The sequence below is a fragment of the Prorops nasuta genome, unplaced genomic scaffold, assembly GCF_024137725.1.
Source record: "Prorops nasuta isolate Cenicafe-Biocafe unplaced genomic scaffold, Cenicafe_Pnas_1.2 PNAS00011, whole genome shotgun sequence".
In the NCBI taxonomy this organism is placed as follows: domain Eukaryota; kingdom Metazoa; phylum Arthropoda; class Insecta; order Hymenoptera; family Bethylidae; genus Prorops; species Prorops nasuta.
Window position 1 is genome coordinate 3828574 of NW_027116808.1, and position 23841 is coordinate 3852414.

The window sequence follows — 23841 nt, forward strand, 5'->3', positions numbered from 1 at the left end:
AACATTGATAGGGTAGCGAAAGGAGAATGAAATGAAAGAAATATTGGTCCACAGTACAAGTATTTATTTATTCTGTACAAAAGTTGAGTTATAAAATATTATGTCCCCATTTTAGGTCTTGTTCTTAGTCTTGTATACCATGCCGTCTTGAATTTGTTCGTATAATAACAATATCGCCGTAGAGAACACACATGCCCGTGCGAGGATCACGTTTCTCGATCACAAGCATCGTCAGTTAAATTTCTTAATTTTAACCGACACGTGGATAATTTTATTCGATCAAAGCCGAACAGCGCGATCCTCTTGAACGAAGCCTTAGGCTCACCGTCTACATAAAGGTCAAACGGATATTTTAATTACTATCCAACATTACCTTAAAATTTCCCTTCTTACATTTGTTCGTCAGACCGTGAGTGTGCTTTCTGTTTCAATTGAAGAATATTTGTTCAATTTAAGTTTTTACCGGAATTCAACGTTATCCTCTCATAACACAAATATTATTTCCTTATCAACATGCCAATTCTCAATATGTAAAGCTATATCTCACCTAAAACATCGCACATTCACATTAATCGCGCGTGGGTTTTATCCAGACGCACTCTTGGAAAACGAAGGAATTCCTGAAAGTCTAGAAAATTTATTCCACGCTTGGACCTTTAGGTTTTACAATGACTTTTCTGGTGCTCGGGTCTTATAAATCTTCAAAAATAAAACCTTCTACGGGATAAATCAAACGTTCAGTTTTACAACAAATGGCAAAATTACGTGAAAAATGTATTTTTATTTGTCATCAATTTTAACAATCATCAGAATGGAACATTCTGCTAAAACAATAAGGATAATTTATTATAGTATAGAACTGCATTATCGGTACTCTGTACAATTATATTTGACTAACTTTCATTTATCTCTCTTTTTTTTCATACATGACAATTCTTTTAGGCTTTCCCATACACTGATATTATACTTGCTTAGTTCAATTGACTTTTTATTGGCGCGGAAATGATTTATGGCTAATGAAAAATTCGTTGTCTAAAAACATTTGCTTTTTACTCAAAACCATTCCTGTAAAGTAGCCAAAAAGTACGAAAAAACCTTTTTCATAGACCTTTCACTTGATCAATTTTCCTCTATTATCGGGTAAGATATGACAGTGACAAGTATACGTTCGTCTCTAAAGAAATTCTGAAAATTGACATTGAAAAGGAACAGCCAGTAAAAAAGTGAAAAATTTGTCGTTTGTATATCAATGACTGCAGTAGAGCGTAGAACGTACCTCTATACTGACGGAGTAGGCCTACGTAGTAATAAGTAAAAATTACGGAACGAGGTGTATGACTAGTGGTCTTGGAAGTGATTTCATTATGATTTTTCTGCTTCATATATCGTGTAACAATTTAGAAAAGTCTGCAAGCCTCCGGTTAAAAAGAAAATGACACGATTACCACGCAATACCGGGCATTCTGTTCCCAGTCCGGCATTTTCTAGTTTACTTTCGTATTTTCATCGATATACATATTTAATATATCGACATACATATACAGTATACCTACATAAATTGTGTAACGTTGACGTTTCTTTTTTTTTTTTTTTTTTGTTAATCGTTTCCTGCCTCTGTATTGTGCAAGACTCTACACATTCCTCTTGATCCTTTCTCCTCGAAAAAACTTTGTACGCCTGTGTGTACGCGTGGTCTTCGAACGTGTACGAAAGAACGACTCTTACGTACGTTTATTTGCGATTTTTTTGGTGTCGATTATGTGATTTTTCCGGTTTTTTTATTATGGTTGCTGCTGTTGTATGGTTGCTGTATTGTTTAAACACTATTTCGCTACAGTGGACTACCGTTATGAACTCTACACTACTCTGTATTGTATGAACGTATTGTACTGAATGTGCACACGGTGAGCACACGCAAATCTATATGGGTCCGATCAGCGAAAACTATACGCGGCGAGCGACTATTTTGGAAAATTTGAGGGCCCGGGCCCCGCGGATGGTCCTGCGTCGTCCACCGGTCGGCGGGGCGCGTATCGGGACGAGTCATCTTCTTGTACATAAGATGGCGCATTGCAGCCACGAGGGATAAGAATTGGCGTAGGGCGCGCGCGGCCTACTACCACCAACACCGACCACCATCAATCGAGAATTTTTGCCTCCGTGATGAGAGATTGCCAGATTCATCGTTGGAGGGAAAAGATATTTCGATCTCATCCGATGAGCGCCGGAGAATTTCTTATCGTATCATTAGCGATTAATTCAGTGCGTATGCTGCGTATGTTCTTCGTGACCGTGAGCTTATGTGTCTTGCAGTACCGGTTACAAAATAATATATTGCAACGTGAGAGAATTTATGACCTGGCTAATAAGTGTGGCTCTGTATTCAACACTCTCTTTTAATTAGTACTTGTGTTCGATTACGAATAATAACCATAGTTAATAATAATAACCACTTTGTGTTTTCATGTTAAAAATCTTAGACATCAACGTACATTCACTTTTATAATAAATCGTTATTAGAAACCTATCTCGTACTTGCTATGCATTTAATATAAATTTCATCGTGTTATCGTTATTAATTGTTTATTTACAAGACATTTCCTACTCTACGGTTTCTCTGCGCGATGCTCCCTTATCTTAATTATACGCAGCTTGCACACACACTTGGTAGAAAAGCATTTCTTCTTCTTGTTTTCTTTTTTTGTTTTCTTCATCCTGCATTGCGAACGAGGAGCAAATGTATATGTATATACGCTGCACGGTGTGGCTCTGCAACTTGTGTTTCTCTCCTCTATACTCTCTCTCTCTCTCTCTCTCTCTCTCTCTCTCTTGACTCTCTGCCTTCCTCTTACTTTACTCTCACAGTTATTGTATATAGGCGCACGGGAGGAGATAACACAATGAAAATCAAACCAAATGTGCGATCTTAATCGGGAGGAAAATCAAATTGTTCTCTTCGTTTACTCAGCGTGTTCAGCTCTTTCCTCTTTTACAACGTATTTACACGTGAATCGTGTATGGCACGTGAATCACTATTTTCACTGAGAGAGAGAATAAAACGCTGGCGGCTTGGGCTTAATCGTGCTTGTTTATTTTCTTCTCGCGCGATATATAGTATATCTATGTACACTGATTTCCTACTGATTAAACTTTCGAGATATATTTTCCTTCTTTAAAAAAATAATTTTTAGCCAGCGGAACACCTCGCGTCTCGGTGGGAACGGTGGGATCTCTCTAGGTATATCGTGGAATGGAAATGAAGATGTGTGTGAGAAGAATGGGGAAAGAAAAATAAAAAGAAAAATCATAGATAGCAGTGAGTGACCTTGTCTATTTTCTATCGATAATTTGAGTCTATATTATTGTTATACTGTATTCACCTATCGTCCGTACGAATCAGTACCAACCACGTGATTCTATGTACCAATGTATTATGATGCATTGTTATTGCGTTCGGATAATTAATTGTAAATGTTGGTGGTGCGGTAAAACGAATGCAACGAGTAAAGCAAAATTGGATGATTTGCATCATTAATTGGATCGGTAAATTTTCTCCAACGAGAATACTAATTTCTCCGCCGGTCGCTAACGGCGCCCCGCTATAACGAAAAACAAAAATCTCCGAATAAGCCGATCCCTCGTACAGGGGAGCGAGCGATTATTATGGATTTCCCTTTAATAATGACGCACGTACGACGCACAATCATCGCAATTCTTTTACCGGAGCATTCGTGCAAGAAAATAATACTATTGCGAATACACCGATCGATCAAACGGTAATAACAGATACGCAAACAGACAAACAGACGTGAATTTGAGGCATGTAATACTTAGGCTTACAATACTGTAGTGGATAACATATTATACACAAATTTTTCGTAGTTTTCGTGTTTATGCTTTCTTTAGTTCTCAGTGCATTCTCAACGATGACGCAGGAGGGACAACGATCCATTTAATATAACTATAGAAACCGACCAATCAAGCGGTTTTCATGAACAAGTATTTATCTACTTCCGGGTGAGGGGGGGGGGAGGTCTCTTCACATACGTTATACATATCGTTTCGCATATCGTATTTACAATAATTCATTATTCTAGTCGCACTTGATTTCTCTTTCGTTAGCCGACGAACGATAATTTATTAATAAAGTCTCTAGATTTTCGGATTCTCTGTGTGTTACAGCATCGTGATTAATAATTATACAAAATGACTATACGCGTGTTCGTGCAAGAGACGCATTGATGCACGCCACCGTAACTCGTCTAACGGTGAACAAAAATAAATACACAGTTGAAGGGAAAATATAAGAGAGAGAAATAAAACAGGCTGGTGAGAAGGAAGTGAGGAGGAAGCAGGTAGGGAAGAGTGAAAAGAGGGGGGGGGGGGGGATGCTAGGGTACGGAAGGATTGGATCGCTTGAACAGCCAATTAGTGTTTTCAGGTGATTCGGCATCCGAGCTATATGTATATAAAACAGGAAAAAAAACAACGCGGCGGAAATACCACCTATATGTATACGCGAATGATGTAATTTGATATTTCACTAGGTATTAATAGAATATCGATTGAATATTCGTAGGCGTAATGATAGCGAATAATAAATATAATACAGATCTACAGATAGAGTTCGGTATGGTACAACTATAATACAATTTCGTCTCGTCCTGTTATACAGATCATTCATTTTCTCACGCATTCGTCGAGACGCGAGTTGGAGGATGCGATCGAACGTTTTTCTTCTACGTCGAAGCATCGTCGACTCGCGTCTCTCTCTCTCTCTCTCTCACGTGTCACACCGACGCATACACTCTCCGCGTCTCATATTTATATATATCATATTTACCTATAATATACGGCACTCTCTTAAAACCACTGTGCACTTTGAATAGCCATCGGGGGCCACTTGTACATATTCAATTAGGAATTTTTATTTACACGCGTGCTAACTATTTTGCCGCGATTCGGCCTCAAGTCGCGAGTGGTCCTTCGTCTTTTTGGCGTCCACCAGGCTGGCGACAAAAAATGGCACATTGACGATAGGCCGAAGAAAACAAAAAGTGTTCGGGGGCTCGACTCTTTCTCTCTCTCTCTCTCTCTCTCTCTCTCTCTCTCGTCCACGCGCTCACACGCACACACACGCATTCAGAACAGGTCGATGCAAAATCCCAGTGAATTTTCATAATTTTTGCCAACGGCACCTTGACGAGTACGAAGGACCAATCGTTGAAATACGCCACAGACGATTCCTCAATAATTTAATCTGCATAGTTTTCTACGGACTCGACGCGTTCCTCCGGAGAGCACTTTTGCCGGAGAATACTTAGCACGCCACCACGGTGAGCTCGTATTTCGAATAAATATCTAAGAATTATCATAATGATAAGAAGGACAACCAATACGACTACCATTTATAGTAGTGATAATAGTGGGCGTATTATATTAGTGCCTAGTAGTAATAGTAGTAGTAGTAGTAGTAGTAGTGTAGTAGTAGTAGTTGTAGTAGTAGTTGTAGCAGCAGTAGTAGTAGTGCTTCGTTCTTCCTCGTGTCGCTCCGTCGATCTTCTCGTTAATTATTATTATACGTACACTGCAGTCTTCGTCGTATTCCTATTCCGCGTTTTCTCCCCTAGCTTTTTGTCTCTCACTCTCTCTCACTCTTTCCACGTGTGATTTTCACCGCTTCCACTCGTCAGCTTCTTTACTTTAGTCGGCTTATCTATCAGCTTATCGAATATCTCTCCTCTTAAATATCTCAGTTCAGCGCATTGGTTTATAAGAAATAATATGGCGGGTCTTCGTGATACGTCCTCCGCATCAGCTGGCGCCCCCCAATGACGCGTCCGGCGTGCGTGGCCCTCGATAAATTAATTAAACGTAGGATATAATCACAGAAGAAGGGGGTACACACATATCGACTCGACGTTTCGATTACTTTAGCCAGCCTGTGGGTCGCTTCACCGTAATAACGTCGGCAAAAGTAGACTCGTCAGCAAACTGGCCGATAGCAGCTGAATCGTCCGGCTAAGCCGATTCTGCGATCCGTACGTGCTTCCGGCATTGTACGTCAGCTCTTCGTTCTTCACCACCTCGTTCGGATGATTCGAGTACTCTTCTGCGAAGGGGAAAAGAAAGAAAAATCCATTGAGAACTCTGGCCTAAAATAATTGCTCTCTCTCTCTCTCTCTCTCTCTCTCGCTAAACGAGAGAGAAGGGAAAGGGGGGGGGGGGGTGGGAGTAAAGAAGCAAAGGTGGTAATTTCGCAGCAGTGCTGGAGGAAAATCAATGAAGGAAAGAGGGAAATAAGGAGTGCGAGAGATACTCACTGTTCTTCTTCTTCTGAGTGATGGTAGTCTTGGTCGGCGAGAAGACGGGCGAACCATTGTGAATCGGCAACTGCGAATGGTGCGTGTACGGGGGATAGTTGGCTAAGGGGGGAAGAGTCGGCGCCGCCGAGGCCGGCTGATGATGATCGCGATGATGATAAATGCTGCCCCCCGGGTAGAATCGATCTCCGCCCTTGTGGACGCTCGGTGGATGCGGCGGTACCATACCGGCAGCGCCTCCTCCACCCAAAACTGCCGTGCTCGTCGAGCTGCTGCTTGGAACTGTGCTGCTAGTTACTGCTACAGCTGCAACAATGGAAATACCTCATCATCCTCCTCTTCTCTCTCTCTCTCTCTCTCTCTATATATATATATATATATATATATATATGTACACTCTGTAGAGAATTCTTCTTTCTATGTGTAACACACACACACACAGCCATCCCTCTCTCGCCTATACACACGTATATACACAAGCAAGGTTCGAGGAGAAAAATCGAGTGGTGGCTGGAATCTCGTGTGAAATTAAAAATTGCAAGGTTGTTGTCGCTGGCAAAAATAGCCGAGCGGGCGGTCGCTCTCTCGCGAGGATACCGCTCGTACCAGAGAGAGAGAGAGAGAGAGAGAGGGAGGTAGAATTCGAGGGGGGAGGGATCGAGGTCGAGTGTACGGAGAGTCTCGGGGAATCTTTAATGCTCGACGCGTCGGCTGAAGAGTTCAGAGTTCCCGGGCAGCGAAATAGCTAGTCATTACGGCGCATGAATCGTATTCGTCGAGGGGTTGCTTGGAACGAATTAGGAAGGAAAGGATCCGAGAGATAGCGGCGGGTGGAGGAGAGCGACTCGAAAGAATGGCCAAATAAAATAGCGAAATTTATTGTACTGCGGGACTCGCTCTCTCCACTTCGTCCCCTTTACCGCAAGAAGAAATGGCGCTCGCGCGCAACTTTTTTCACAATTATAATTGATACGGATATATTATTTAACTGTGGAGGAATAAGGGTTAAACGTCGCGTATATTGTGCATGAGGTATACTGTGCTCTATAGTATATATATATATATATATATATTATAGATATAGGGGAGAGGAGGGACCACAGAGAGTGTGTGTGTGTGTGTGTGTTCATGATAGCTGTGAGTATATATATACATATATAGTGGAAGGGCCGAGAGCAAAGTAGTCAGCCCGTTATGGTAGTCGTTGTTCCTCTCGCGACTGATTATGGGATAATGAATTTATGGCACGCGGACCTTTTCTTCTTTTCCAAGACCCGCGAGCGATACGAGAACGATGCTAGAGCGTGAAGATCTTAAAGGTGATTTAACGTGAAATGAAAAGGCGGTGCGTCTCTCTCTCTCTCTCTCTCTCTCTCTCTCTCTCTCTCTACAGACACAATCACTATAATTTAGAATTATGAAAATTGTCAGAATGAAAGAGCAATTAACTGCTCTCCCCCCCCCCCCCTCCCCCTACTATCTATAGCGAGCTATATAATATCGCGTGGGTCGTCGATGACTTACAGTTGTTGCGCATCGTGGCAGAAGACGAGGAGGTTTCGTTGTTGCAGCAGACCTTGAAGACAACCTTCATGTTGTGGGTGTCGCAACGTCCACCAATTCGCTTGTGGAGGTCTTCTTTGGTCGATGTGCTGATGAAGTAGTAGTCGTGTCCCGGGAGGAATTCCAGTCCTCCAGGTTGAGGCGAGAACGGCCTGAAGGTGATGGTGAAGTACAATGTAGTGTTGGGCTTGTCACACACCGCTATCACCTTTGGGTCCGGATTCGTTATTCGGCAGGCCTCGTATTCCTCCTTGGACACCTGCAAAAAAAGCACACACAGTCAGAGGAATAAGTCGGAGGATCGATAGGACCGCCCCGATATAAACGCTATATAATTTCGCCATCGGGCCATTGACCACCACCGCCACCATCTTCTCTCTTATTCCCCATTCGAAGATTGCCTCGCACGATATTGCCCTTCCTACGCGGAAGATACTAATCGTTGATTGACTACTGTGAAAGTTTCTCCGTAAAGAATCAGAATAAGACTCTCCGTCGCGCGCGAGCAGCAAAGAGCGCCTTTCTCTCTCACGAATTGTAAACTAAATTATGCTTAATCTGATAATGAATGCTATATAGCTGCAGGGCCTTTGACACGAGTAGTAAATAAGACAGATGATACTGCCGTTGGAAACTCGAATAACAGAATTTAATAAACGATGTGCTCGAGGTACTATATATAGATGGATATATATTTGCAATTGTGTTGTAAAAGCCAGTGGTATACCCGCATGTAAAGTCGAATCGGCCTTGCACTTTTTCCCTTTTCCCTCTCTCTCTCTCTCGATTCTCCTATATATGTAGAGAGCTGCACACGTGTGTGTGTGGCAGCCTTATTTAATCGTCGACGAAGCTGCTAGCGGAGCAACGAACGATTGTTATCGATTGGTCAATGCTGATTAGATCTTTCTCCCTGAATCGTGGAACGATTTTGGAAGTGCTGCGTTTGCTACTGCCATGCACGAAGGCTGGTGGGATCTTTTGATAATGGCGCGGACTGCTAGGAGATTCACCGTGGACGTGCTCCAATCCAAATGGAAAGTCGCCTATCTAATGCGAGCTACGTGGTGGATTTTATCATCCGGCGAGAAATAGTATATTCTGCAATATTGAATATCGAAGGGATCCGAGAGAAGCCATGCTCACACCCCCCCCCCCCCCTTATCTATGCAAAATATTATTATTATACTCACATTGTAAATAATGTATTTTTCGACATCCCCGTTGTAGGTGCCCTGATGATAAACGGGACAAATGATGTTCACCTGGTCGTACTCGTACGCCGCATTATTTTTATTCACGTCGATAATGTTATCCGTGTTGTCTATCCGAAATCTGCAACAGAAGAAGGGAGAAAGATGGTGAATATTCGGTATACATATATAAGAACGATTTGAAAATAGGGAGCTCGTAGGGTTATAACGAGGGCTTATTAGGAGTTTCCGAGTGGGGCATTTTTTGAGGTCGGCTGCGTGTGAACGAAATCGGCAAGTTTTCTGCGCGCCCGCTTTCTCGACGATCCACGAAACATTCGCGGGATTCCGATGAACTGCTCGGGTCTGGGAGAGCGCGTCGGTAGCCAGGTCAGTGAGGGGGAAAGAAAAAGAAGAGAGAGGATCGAGGGACTCGCCCTCTCTTCTAAGGCACAGGCTGCAGAGGCACGTTGCGAGGGAACGCCATCCAGGCAGCCAGGCAGATAGGCAGGCGCCCGTGGTGGTGTCAGGGCCCTCGACGCGCTCGCACATTGGCGCATTCGCACATTGGCAGATTCACAGATTGGCGCACGGCGAAGGCACATGTATAATACAGCGGGAGTGCGGCGCGGCTATCGCGCGCTGCGCTGGTGGACGGCACGAAAGGTCGGTGCTTGCCGGAGCTGCAGGGTGGAGGGACAAGGTAAAGTGAGAGAGAAGGAGGGGGAGGATGGTTCGGATGGTTCCTACATAACCGGTTCTTTCCTGTGCGGCCAACGCACGCACACCTTCGTGCATCCGCAGCATCGGCCAGTGCGTGATGCATTCGCGAGCCACGTACTCCCTGCCCTTTTACACCTATTTCGGTCCTACCGATCGAACCCACTCTCTTTTCCCACTTTTTTTTTCCAAGTTATTTTTCGCACGTGGAAAACACGACGATTTTTTCACGATCGAGAGAGCACGCTGCGATTCTAATTTAAAAAGTTTGATTGACAATTCTGGACTGGACAAAAGTTCTCTCTGATATATAAAACGAAAATTCGTAGCAGCCGGACTTAATAGCGGCGCCCTATTTCGGGACTGCGAATCGCCAGAAACTATTCCGTTCCTCTGTCCCCCCCCCCCCCCCCCCTCTCCATCCCGCTAACTATATACGCGTTGCTATACATATATATATATATATATATATATATATATAGAGAGAGAGAGAGATAGCCAAACATTGGATGACGCGAAAGTTGGTCGTCCGAGCGCGTTTCGACGTTTCGACGCTTCGGAGAATTAACGGACAATCTCGTAAGTGGGCGTGTAAGAGGTCGAAAATTGGAAGGTAGGCCGGGCCACGAGCAAATTAACGTTTGGCGATAATATCCGTTCTCCCGTTGCCCCAATGCGAGCCTCGTATCCACCCCGAGAGCAGCTAACACACGTCCAGCAGCGTGGGTGTTTCGTACACACTCTCCCATCGCGCGGACTCTGTCGCGCGCACGGTCATTCATGAATTTATTACACTTATTCTCATTGTCCCAATTGTTGCGTCACTGCCGACAGTGCTGTACGCTCTCCTCGCGCCACTAAAAATGAAACTGTGATAAGGAAAACATGGAAGGAGGGATTTGTCGAGTCGCCTATATTTTCTTTGGTGATTTCTGGAGAGGGAAACGCTGGCTGTTTAAGATAACAATGAGAAGACGTTTGGTTGCACGGAGAAGAAATAAAGATGGTATCTCTCTCGCGTTGTAGCCTGTTATTGATAGTCCCGATGTGTGATTTAAGGGGGCCTCCGTTCCGGAAACGTATCGCATTTGCATACAGCCGTGTATTCGTGGATCCTCGAGAGTCCTCGTATTAATGCGATACGACGCTTACTTCTGAACAGTTCATTTCTGGCCTTGGGTAAATACCACCTATGAATATGTATATCGATACTCGAGAGCTCCACGCGGATGTGTACACACGTATACGCGTATTATTCCAACGCGCAGCAGCGCGCATTGGACTCGACGTGTAATACAATTTTCTAATCCCCCCCCCCCCCTCTCCCTCCTTACAAACACATATTATACGTAGAGCGTATGGTTAGGCCCGAGTCGAATTCAGGCCCAATTGCGTCGGATTAACGTCAATGTTCGGAGCGGAATAACTATATATATATATATATATGTGTGTGTGTGTGTGTGTATATGTATACAGGGTCGATCCTTATCGCTCCTTTTAACGCCACTTGGAAAAGTCGATTAATCGACGAGAGTCATGATTCCCGCTCGAGTGACGCAGTGGCCAAAATGAATAGGTTCCTCTATTTAATTTCAAGCGTCGAGGCCTCTCCGTACGCTTCCTCCGGCCACTTTCGTTTATTTCCAACTCGCGCCTCATGTGTGTCCGGTGAACCCATGCAATCACGACCAGTCGCACACGTATAGCGGAGGATAAGGGAGAGGGTCTGCTAAATTGGAGATGCGAAAAAGTGGGCGTGAACCGATCGACAGTGTCCATCCTCTTTCACGTCCACGAAAATTGTTGCTGGTAATCACCTTTCATCTTGTATAACGCCAGAAATTTTATAGTCCTGTCAATCCAAATATTACCACGGATGCTTCGTGTGTTTATTTTGACTGGGACGCGCTCGCTCTCTCCGGCGTGCTGCAGGTCCTGGGACACTGGGAGAGGTTGATGATCGATAGAGCGGTGGGGGGAGCAGGACCATCGACAGAGAGAGAGAGAGAGAGAGAGAGAGCGACGTGCAATTTTCCTATTTTTCTCGAGAGGACGCATACCTGGAAAACGGATTCCTCGTCGTTACATCTTTTCTCGTTCGAGTGAATGAAACCTTTGGTCAAGTAAGAAAGTCCGCGGATGGACGTTCAAAGCACTCAACTTCGTCTTCTGTTACGGACAAAGGCAGGGGGGAGAGAATGGTGGCCGCGTGTGGTGGAAAAGAGGAGGGAGAGGAAGGCAAATCTGGAAAGGATCGTGAGAGACGAGGAGCGTCCGACAAAAAGAACTGTGGGAGGGTATATAAAAAGAGAAAGAGAGGGGATGAGAGTGGAAAGCGAGAAAGCAGACGCTTATGCACTAAGTGGGATATTCTGGCAGGAATATCAAAGCCCCGTCAGCCTCAAAGGGACCGAGTGCAAGAAACGCACGGAGCAAGATAGCAAGAGAAAAAAGCACCGGAGAATCCTACATACGATTTTCGGCCTGCCATTCCATTCCCCATTCATTCAGCCTCTTTATCTCTTCCTCTCTACCACAACCTCCCCCCACCTCACTCACAATTTTCACTACTTTTACAGCCTTTTAAACCCCTCCAACAAAGCAGCAACCACTATGAGCCGTCGAAACACCTTCGGGCTAGGAACTCCGCAGCATGAAATTTCACGATGCAATTGTGAAATTTCACTGCGCCGCTTCTGCTGGAAGAAGGAAGCTGAAAAAGTCTGATATTATTATCATCAGACGCGCTTATATATATATATATATATCACAGCTGAGTACGTATACTACGGTCTCGAGCAATCAGTCGGTTTCGGCAGGATTTCCTATTGTCTAAGATAGTAATATAAATGTAAATTTTCCGTGTGAATTCCGGCGATGGGGAATAATGGACGAGGAGTAATCGTTGAAACTCGTTTCTTGGAAGGTGTTATGCATCCTTTGCACCTGCTGGCTTCGACTGTTGGAAGGTAATCGGTAGCCCCGAGTGTTTTCTCCTTCTCTCCCCCCCCCCCCCCCCATCGACCCCTCTATCATTCGTGTGCGTGCACTGTTTCTTCTATCCCTCCCGCGTACACGAGGAAGAATAAAGAAACTGTGCGCCCGTGTGCACCCGAAATAAGAGCGGCTAGGGGGGGGGGGGGGGATCCGTTACCAAGCACACGGAGAATCGATTGGTCGAAGGTCAAAACTTGTCTCGCCTCGGCAGAGCAGAGGAGAAGAAGTGCGTAAATCTACGGGATATAGCGATAAAGTTGGCGTTTATGGAGAGAGTTTTACAGCAGCTTCCTCGCGGGACGAGTCGAGCTGCAGGTCATTAAATGCAAGAAATTCAACGTTACGTAAAAGCTCGACACGCGCGCGTCTGGCGTCTTTCAATCCTCGCGTCATTAGAGCGTCTCTTCGTTATTATTAGTTAACTTCAAATGTTTATCGTACTCTTCCTCCTGTGCCGATCTATTCTGGTTAGACCGGATCACGAGCGTATACGCGCACGACCGAGCCTCGCGAGAGATCCCCTGCTGTATTCTATCTCTCTCTTTCTCTCTTTGGAATTCAATAGCGACTAATACTACCTTCCTCCTATTTCTTTTTTATCGCGGAATAATCGGTCGAAAGGGAGAATTTTACCACCGCGGTTGGTAGATTGCCAGATAGAAGAAAATAAAGAGGGCTAACGAGGCCTCGTGTTGTGTTTGCGGCCAACTGCGCGCGGTGCGAATGAGATAGCATCGAAGGTGATTTCGGCGTCAACAAAGTATGCTACTACTACTACTAGTGTCTATACTAAACTGTGCACACTATACGGGATGGACGCCGATTGTTTTTTCCGCTTGTAGCAGAGAGAGAGAGAGAGGGAGAGGAGAGCAGCATCTGTTTCTACAAATGCATCGATAACTAGGGAAGGAGAGGGAGGGGCTAAATATAACGAACAAGAGTGCTAAGGGGTGTATACACCAGTCTTTCGGGACCGGTCGGGCTTTTTTACGATCGTCCGTTTTTACCGATGGTGCTTCAGCTGTGTACGGCTAATAACCTTAACACGCCGAATAAAAATATTTCCTCGATTCCATTCGGCACGAGAGTTTTATCCCCAGAGGTATATATATATATATATATATATACATATATATATATATACCTGTACTATATACCTCGAGAACGTTTAATCGTAAAGAAAGTGGAGGATCTCGTGCTGCGTGTTACCGACGAAGGGTGGGTTAATCAAGTGGGCGACTAAGAGAGAGAGAGAGAGAGAGCCTGTGGGAATCCAGGAGATAAAAACGCCCTAGTCTCCACGAGAGAGAGAGAGAGAGAGAGAGAGAGAGAGGCGTAAAATCAATTGGAAGCTCGCGTCTTATTGTGGAATCGCTCGAGTGGAAATGTCAAATGTGCTGGACACCGATAGAAATTTCTATTGGCTGCGCAGTATATATAAATGCTATATGGCGTTGTACACGCAGTCGCGAAACGACCCGGTCCACTCAAAGCCTGGCGGAGTTTGCCAGTGGCGAGGGGAAAAGAAAGAATTTTAACGAGAGTGCACGTGCGTCGTCTATTTATAAAGCTCGCTTGCATAGCTGGAGATTTTCTTCGCCACGAGGGACAAAGAACCGAATTGATACATAGATGAAGATTTTTTTCCTAACGCTCTCTCACGCGCCTTCTTCTGGCAAAGCTGCAGAAAACGGAAGACTAGCTCGTATATACGCAGGAACGAGAGAATCGCGCGGGTAATTTTATCCCGGGGGTAAATTCGCCCCTCGTTCCTCTGCGCGGTGCGCTGCAGTTGCAAGGAAAGAGAGAGAGAGAGAGAGAGAGAAAAGAGGAGGAAAGCCCCTGTTAACACCGATCATTTGTCCAAGTCCAAGCAGCTTGCTCTTGAGCGATCAATTATCGACGCTCTGTTTTGCTTCACGCTTCGCGTCTCGAAAGCGTCTAAAAAGTTTCTCGAATTAAGAAGAAGATTGGAAGGTTCGTTTGGTCCAATTGGCTCTACGGCGGAGAGTCGGAGATTCACGAGGGTTATGATGGGATTTTTGTGTCGTGGCGGGGCGTCGGGAGAGGGTTAAAAATAAGTGGGGAGGGTGTGTGAGGGGAGTCTTTGAACTTGATCAATGTTGCGGAACGACGGGCGACTTTGCGTCGATAGTTTGCGGCGGTGGTTCGTAGGTTTGGCGCGGCGTGGCGTGCCAAAGTTGATCCTATTAAAAGCAGAACGGCGGCCGCGGCGTTGCTCGGTCGAGGCGGCAGCCAGCACAGTGGCTAGACGGAGTGTCAGCGTCGGTCGGAGATCAGAGAGTCGTCGGTGCGAGAGAGAGAGAGAGAGAGAGTTGGTCGGGAAAGAAATAGCCGAGAGACGCGTTTGTCGTTCACGCACGTGTTATTCGTCGTTTCCTCGCAGATTTGTCAAGCGAGAGTCGCTTTGGTTGAAAACGATGAGCCCCGGCGATATCACCCCCCCCTCCCCCCACACACCTTATATATATACACACGGGACCCAGTCCACACGCAAACAGGTATAAAGCAGTTTGGGCAAGAAGCGAAAAGTCGGAGAGAAGCGAGGATGAGCAGTGGAAATTAGCGGGGGTCCCGAAGAGAAATGGCACCATTTTCACATCGAGAATTCTCGGCGTGGCGTCACCAAGCTTTTTTATCGCCGTTCCAATGTAGTCGAATCCCTCGGGGAATGGCTTTATTTTCGCGATTTGAGGCTGAAAACAGCTGACGCACGCCATTGCGATAAACAGCGATTGACGACTCAACTCCGGGCCGTGTCCGGACGGTCGTTGTCCAAGTTGTCGTCGTCATCTTCATGGGAATGACCGTGTCGTTCGACCACCGACGACTTTTAACGACAATTTGATTTTACGACCGCGAGCTTTACGGCGATCCGGAGCCTCGATTAGAAGAAGCGAATGTAAGCGGCGTGTCTCACGACTCGCGCGTTCCGAAACGGAAGAGACGCGCGGCCGGAGCTTCCGCGAAGCCGAGCAACCGGAGCAACGATATACCTTATGGATTATAGCGTCTCCCCTTGGTCCCGCGTCACCCCAATTCTCGGGCACTCTTCTTTCTCTCTCTTTACGAGCTTTTTCCTCCAGCACCCGAGTCTCGATGAAATATTTACGATTATTACACCTATATATAGCGGATCAGCTTACCACGCGAGATAATCTTTGCCGATCGATCCTAAATTCGATCTTGCTCTCTCGCGTGTCTACTCGGATATCTTTATATTCACCTGTGTTTCGCTGGAAATGTAACAGACATATATATATATATATATATATTAAAGAAGAAACTGCGTCTTCGCGAGCATTTAAATCAATTGCAAGTTTAAACGGTGCTTCGGTGAGAAATATGCAAATGCATCCTTTCTGCGGGAGCGTAATACGATGCTCCGGGTTACCTACCGATTCTATCGAGAGATTGTAAACAGTATGAACTAGTCAGCAGCGCAGCGGCAGCAGCTTTGCGGGTCAAGCACTCGAGAGGTACACACAGGGTACACAGCCGGCGGCCGGCCATGTCATGCAGCCAGAGACTCATTATTCGATCCTCGTTGAGGGACCTACTTCTATAGGCTCCTATATACATATATATTTTCCACGGGATATTTTTTCGACGAGCCACTCGAAAAGGCGGACGTCCCGAGAGAGAGAGAGAGAGAGAGAGAGAGAGAGAGAGAGACATTGAGACATTTCGGTGTTCGGTCGATATGGCGGATAAGCCGATGTTGCACCGCGAGGTCAGGGCCCCGTTCCTGGGTCAGATCCCGGGGCGGCCATCGTGTTGATATCCCGGAGATAGCTCCATTGTTTATGGAGACTCGCGTGCGCAGGTACGCGCGGTCCTGGACAGTTCGGGGTCACTTCCTAGTGCCGTGACGTTTCACGCCGACATGACACACTCGAGATTCCCGGGATGCAGTCACGAATTCGCGTGACCGCGGAAAATCACCTCCCCCCTCCTCTTCTTCCTAATTTTTCTCCGCTCCGTGTCCAAGCGGCGATATATATATGTAGGACGACGGGAGAATCGAGAAATCTCGAACGAGCAATCGCTCCGAGGAGTCGTACGAGTCACGTAAGTGTATTTGCAGTCGGCGTAATTTGCTGGCGATCTGTCATAAGGCACGCGCTGCCTCTGGCTCCCTCTCCGCGCACGGATTCTACAGGATTCCGCTCGGCCGACAGGATTTTCCCAGGCTCGACCTGGAAAAACTCTTCTCGCCCCGATCGTTCCAGACCCCTCGCAACATTCATATATATATATATATATATATAGACACACTTTGTTATTATCGCCATTTTTTCCCTCGCAAAACACACATTGTATATTACATATTATAGTATCGGGAAGATATTTCTCTCGCCAGAGTCGCGTCCACGTTTATACATTAATTCTTCTCGGTGGAGGAATCGCTGCAGCGAGTCTTTGGTGAACGTCTCGAGCGGCCGGATGCGCGAGCATCGGAGGAAACAGACGGACCATGCGACATGGTTGTCGCTTTACGACGTGTCAAGCCAGCGTGTAAATAAGGCAGGCGAGAGACGTTTCTGTCTCGGGTGATTCGGTCGGCCGAGTTGGAAGTTTCGCACGTGACCGGTAGGTATACGCGAGGTACAAGTGCGCGCCCGCGCACCACGTGCGGCATTAAACGGGCAGAAGGACAAAGGGACGGAGTATTTGCCCGAGGAGCATATATACACGAAGGAGCCAAGTGGTTCTGCCAATAAGAGCGATACGAGTATAGGTACCGCGCGCCTCTCTCTCCCTTTCTCCTGCTCTGAGGAGAGCGAGAGATCAACCTTGGACTCCCTTGCCTCGTAAAATCAGGTATTTTCGATCTCTCGGCGCTCATCGTTCCTTCGATTCGAGCGAGGGAGAGAAAGGACGCTCGTGTACTATATATATATGTAAGGCAAGGAAGTATGCAAGGCGCAGGAGAGCGAGAGCCGAAAAGTGAATAGGGTTTAAGCCGCAAGGCCCCGAGAGGCGGGTACTCCCCGCATAAATCCCCAAGCATCCTAGACAAATGGACCTAACGGACACGGACGATCGCGCACAGGCATTCCCTTTGTCCGGCCCGAGACTGCGCTGCGCTTGCTTACTTTTCGCTCCAAGGACTCGCTCGCGGAAAGGTTATATATATATATATATATATAGGTACTTGGAAGAGAGGAGAGACTCGAAGCCAGGTCGACCTCCGGGGCCGGCATCCCCTCTGCACCGATAGACTCCGACGAACCAACCAGGTCTCCCTCCCCCCCTCCTCTAAATATACCTGCGGGACTCCTGCTCGCAGGGAGACCCTTCTCCCCCCCCCCCCCCCCTCCTTCCCTGCACACGATTTTCCATAGCATCCTCTTTCGTATCTAGACAACCTTTTCTCCCCCCCCCCCCTTCTCCCTCTTTGCCCCACTGCCCCGCTGAGTTTTCGCTAAATAATAGCCCACTTGATCGCTCCACTGGACCCAGGGCGCTGGAAATACAGGAACGCGTCACGCTACACGCTTCATCTGGATCATTCTGGATTTGTGTAAGAGAGGCGACCATTGTTGCGCGTGAAAGAGAAAAAAATAGTACCGTGCGCGCCTCGAAGGAGAAAAAAAATGCCGGGCCAGGCAAATTGGTGTCTGTGTGTGTGTGTTTGCGGATCATTGTCGCACGAGTTAATAATCCGGAGGGACAACGGCAGCCTCGAGTGCTGCTACGAATTCGTAAAAGGGACAAAAGCGTGGATTAGATTAGGGAGAGTCCATAAATTTTCCCATAATCAAATAGCAAATAGGAAAGGGAGTTAATGAATCTTTACGATTGGTCACGCTTTACACGGTTTTGGTCTTATCTCCAACGGCTATCAGATTTATGTTTGCTTTTTCCGTTGATAGGTTTCGACAGTCGACCCCGTACATATATATACGATAACGATTGGAAACCCCACAGCTGGTATAAAAGAGGGTGGGGGGAGAAGAACAGGAAACGAAGACTTGGCTTTACACAAGCAAATGCTCCAATCGTTAGTCATTAGATGCTAGAGGCCTTCAACGAACAATTCCTCCAGCAGCTATATAAGCGAGGACGCACGCGTGTGTGGCATTACTATACACTTGTATACATATATATATATATATATACCGAGGAAGGGCCAGAACAATTCTAAGCTCGGAATCTTTCATGCTGGAAATTGTGCGGGTTTGTCGGCTTTTTGTCCGTCCCTTTTCTCGATTTCTCGTTCCACGAAGGGGAGAGGAGAGAGAGAGAGAGAGAGAGAGTCTAAACTAGACCGCGTGCGTGTAGATATGCGTGTATTCGTGGCAGAGATAGAGAGAAAGAGCAATCTCTATGGCTGCTGGAAACCATATATTTTTCGTTTCAGAGTCCGCGATGCCGTTGAATGCTACGAGGCTCCATTGAGACGAGGGTGTGCATCTCTCTCTCTCTCTCTCTCTCTCTCTCTCTCTCGTGCGCTCTCTCGAGAAGGAACGCCAGGTATAAATTTTGGAGTCGGTTGGTGGAGTAAAAAAAAGGAGATCGGTCCCATGGTAATCGATTACCTCCCTCGTATCCCTAGGATCCCATATAGTGACCGGCACCGATGGCCCGAAGATTGAACCTTCGATAACCGATTCTCCCTCTCCCTTCGATCCGCTAAAATATAATTCCCTCTCTCTCCCGCGCTCTTATCCTCCTCCCACGAGAACCTCGGAGGCTCGTCTATTTTCTTGTCCCGCGCACGAGTCGCAATCCCGAAGGGGCCTCTCGAAAATCGTGCGCTAATTAAGCGCGCTTAGCTTTGGCACCTGCTAGTTGCTACAGGGGACACATTAGTTCTCGGTCTCGCAGCTTTAATTCTCAAGCACGTCCAATAAGCACACTTACATACATGCATAAAGTAGTGTACGCGTAGATTTGGAAATTAGCATCACCGAGGTTGAGTCACAGCTAACGGAAAATTGTCTCTCTTTGACTTTTGATAAGGCGTGGACTCGATAGCGAGAGAGAAACGAGTCGTATAAAATTCTATAAGAGTTGCTACAGTGTCGAGACTCGATTTTACGAGTTTAAAATGGAACAAAGCTGTCACTCCGGGCTTCTCTCTCTCTCTCTCTCTCTCTCTCTCTCTCTCTCTCTCTCTCTCTCTCTCTCTCTCTCTCTCTCTCTCTCTCTCTCTATCTCACTTTACCGCTCCTCGTTCGAGGTAAGGAAACACGTGGGTAAATCGTGCAATCGAACCTCTCGACAAAGCTAGCTTCGTTTCTTTTGTAGGTGTACATCCCTTGTTTATTATTGTTATATATAGTATATTGTGCGTGCTGCTTTTCTGTATATATTCCTGCAGTTGGGAAAAGGCATCGAAGCGAGACGGACGCGGGTTTTGGCACATTTGTGGTTTTTCACTGCGTGGACGAGGCACGCAGCGGCGCTAGCCCCCGCACGTAGGTGCTCGCTGCTGGTGCAGCCGCGAGGACTCGGAGCCGAGCGGATCGAGGCAGCTGCCGCTTTTTCTCACTGCCAGCCGAGTTGCATCTGCCCCATCGGCTTTCTTATATTTCTGGCCCGACCAGGGCGCCTTTTACTTATGGTCATCTTCCTTCTCGACCAGGTTACGCGGCACATTTTCTCCCAGGCTGCACGCGTGCATCCCCCGGCCAGCGTCGGTTCCTCCGGAACACCGAATCGGACCTCCGACTCCATATTCTGACCCGTGAACAACGCGCGCCTTAATGACATCTCTCGTATTTTTCGCTCGAGTACCAACTTACAAGCAAAAGAGCGAGTCTTCCTCCTCCTCCTCCTCTTCTTTCTCCGTATTATCGATTGAATCGAGCAAACGCGATCCTATATACATATAATGCAGTATGCCGAGCGGCCCTTTCCTCCAACAGAAAGGATAAAAAGTAAAATAACTCTGCAAGGACTCGCGCGCATACAAAAGAAAAAAAGTTGTCGAGGATCTCGCAGCTGATCTTCTCTCTCTCTCTCTCTCTCTCTCTCTCTGTTCTGACTCATCGCACAGCGCGGAGAAGCCAAGTTTGCAGTTGCGAGTTTCCTCCGGCTCGGTGTTAGTATGCAATTTTATTCCTCGAGATTTCATTCATCATCTTGAGACAGTCGTCGGACGCTCAGCCGAGGTGTTTGCTATTCGTCGAGTGGACTCGTGAATCTCCGCGCTTGTTTACACTAGGCTCGAGTGTGCGCGCGTTATTTCGTGTATGGGGACCGGTGCTCGCCATTGTAAGAGCGGGCCCATTCAGGCGAATCTCCCATTCAACTGGCGAATAAAACCTGTGGATATAATCAACGGGAAAACCTATAGGTTGAGCGCGTAAGTAAACCACCGGGACCTCCCCCTCTGTAATCTCTTCTCTTCGGATTTCTCCGATGGACGCGGAGGCCGAAAATTCCGCAGTTTTTCTGCTTTGCGGGGGAAAGTAAGGGTACAAAGAGCGAAAGGTTATTTTATTGGAGAGAAAGTGAAAAAAAAAAACTCGACGTCCTCGTGGGAGAATGTTTATCCACCTATACGGTATATACACTGCGAGAGGGAGCGAGTAGGAAATATAAGGGGGGAGTGGAGAATAAAACGTTAGGACCGCGGGGCAGGAACGTATCGCGTGGTACACACACACACACACACAGCAACCGCGTGGCCGATTATACATCGAAGCTAGAAGCAGAGGTGGATGAGTAGGCTGCGGTAAGAAATTGTTGCTTCGCGGATAACATCCACATATGAGATGCGCGGCGGGAAATTACGGCCAATTGTCGATAAGATATCGACAATTTTCGAAGAATGCCGCCAGGATGCGACGCTAGGCCGCGCGCTTGCGCGAGGCCAAACCGACAATTTGCTGGGCATTACGCGTGCAACTCGGGGTCCCCCCCCCCCCCCCCTCCCATCCCGATCCTCGTCGCTATCGATCCACCTTCCGTTCGACTCTCGGATTTCACGCTCGCGTCTCTTTCATTATTACGATACGATATATGTATACACGCAACGCGCGTCTCGTCTATCGACGAGAATCGATACGTTTCGACTGATTGGCGCGAGAATTCACGAATGTGCCAGAAACGGCCAACTTCGACTCGAGCGTGCGCAACTCGATCGCTGTGCGGGGATCTATATAATTGGCGTGCTCGATCGGGGACGAGGCGAAGGAGCCGCGAGCCCCAACGATCGAATCTGCATTTTCCTCGCTTTTTAGGCCCCTTTCATCCCGCAACGACGACGCGGTCCGTTACACGCGCAATCTCCGCGTAATAAGCGTAAAAACCGCAATGCGGCCAATTATCGTAACGAATCTGGCCAGACTCGACCAAAACGGAACTGGGCGAGAGGAGCCTCTCTTGGGGTTCGTGTGTAGGTACGTGTGTGCGTGTGTGACGTGGCGCAGTATCATTTATAACGTATGATCCCTCTCAGCGAGGAAAAGAAATCCTCCTACTCCATTTGTTTCTATCCCTCTCGATTTAATTTAGATTGGCTCCTCGGCTTCTTCCAGGTATCGGCCTGTAATTAAATTGCAAACGACCGCGCGCGGCCTATCTCCAGTTACAGATTTATTCCCCCCTCTCCCTCTTTCCCTCTCTCTCTCTCTCTCTCTGCATTCGCGAAGAGTCAGCTCGGAAGGCCCGAAGGTAGCCCGAGCTGTGTAACGCGCTCTCGTCACGCTTGGAACAAGACCCCACCCCCCCCCTCCCTCCCTCTCCCACACCCAAAGACTAAGCCGAGAAAATCAACTAGAAATTAATATCGGAGCCGTAAAAATAAAAGCCAGGATGAAAACGCGTGGAAATATTTCAACACCCATTCTCGTGATATACCTATATATATATATATATATATATATATATATATAAAATTTAATCTCCAGGTGCGTAGCGCGTTATAATTTCACGAGACACGCCTGGCTTTTTCTCGGCTTATGCAGCACTTATAGATGGAGAAGCGGGCGGATGATGTTTTTTTTATTCTCTCTCGAAACGGAGAATTCACGTTGAGATTCGGATAGGCGTTAACCTCGATAGGTCGATCCTTTGTCGAGGTTGGCAAGGGCTGGGGCAACGTCGTCTTTTATGATGGAAATTGCGGTTTTCGCTATTGCGGGACCCGCTGCGGAGGAATGCCGGACACCCACTATATATACGTATATATATATATATATATATATATATATAGTTCTCGCGCAGGCATTCCCTTCTATTCTCGCAAAACGCTCTCGAGAAGCCAAGCGCGAGCAGCTTACACCTGTGCAGGTTACTCTTATATACTATATTAACTCGAGAGTTTGAGCACTCTGGCGCGATTCGACACAGCATAATAATTCTTGCGCAACGCGCGGCGAGAAATGCTACTCGCGCGGAAAATTCGAGAACCTTGTATATAGTACGTATATACTCGGTGGAGGAATCCATTGGTCAAACGCGATGGGTTTTTTGTCAAGGCGATTTGCCGGGAACGAGAGAGAGAGAGAGAGAGAGAGAGTACGCGAGACAAAGCAGCCGAGGTAAGATTCTGACGTTCTCACGGGAGCTTGCAAAATATATAGAGTATCCCCCCCCCCCCCCCACTCCACCGTTGGAACGTGGAATTTTAAGACTCGCAATTGGACAGTGATAGGTATAATTCCGGGACGGAAATTGAGCGAGGGAGAAAAGTTTTTCCTCGGCAATGTAAATAATTTCTAATTAATAATCAGTAATGTTCGGGGTTTATTATCAATGAAAAGTTTTATACTCGCTATTATCGTGTTTCCAAGATTATCCTGTATTATACTTTATGCTTCTAGTAGCGGAGGGTCGTTAACAGACCGGGAGACTGCAGGATCGGCGCGTCAAAAGTTCACGAACAGGTTTTCTAGCTGCGCATACACACGGCCAGGTGTAAACGTATACGCCACCGATTACTCATTGCTGCCCGTGCGATTCCCCCTCTCCCCTCCAGCCCGTACACTACACAAACTTGTATATATACGGATGTGTGTGTGTACGCTACGCCACAAGCTGCAACTTTTGCTACGAATATCGCGGTA

General features: G+C 46.7%; 1 protein-coding gene across 2 annotated transcripts in view; it reads right to left on the reverse strand.

The window, feature by feature from the left end:
• Positions 1-57: 57 nt before the first annotated feature.
• The window catches only part of Ephrin (ephrin), a 377189-nt gene continuing 353405 nt past the window's right edge, over positions 58-23841 (reverse strand). The window contains exons 3-6 of one of the 2 annotated variants that reach the window (XM_066733819.1): positions 9080-9221; positions 7848-8145; positions 6324-6629; positions 58-6112 (exon numbers count right to left, since the gene is read on the reverse strand). In XM_066733819.1, the coding sequence (XP_066589916.1) occupies positions 5955-6112; positions 6324-6629; positions 7848-8145; positions 9080-9221 (904 nt within the window). In that variant the 3' untranslated portion in view covers positions 58-5954. The remainder of the gene's footprint in view (positions 6113-6323; positions 6630-7847; positions 8146-9079; positions 9222-23841) is intronic. The other variant, XM_066733818.1, reaches the window with a different exon arrangement.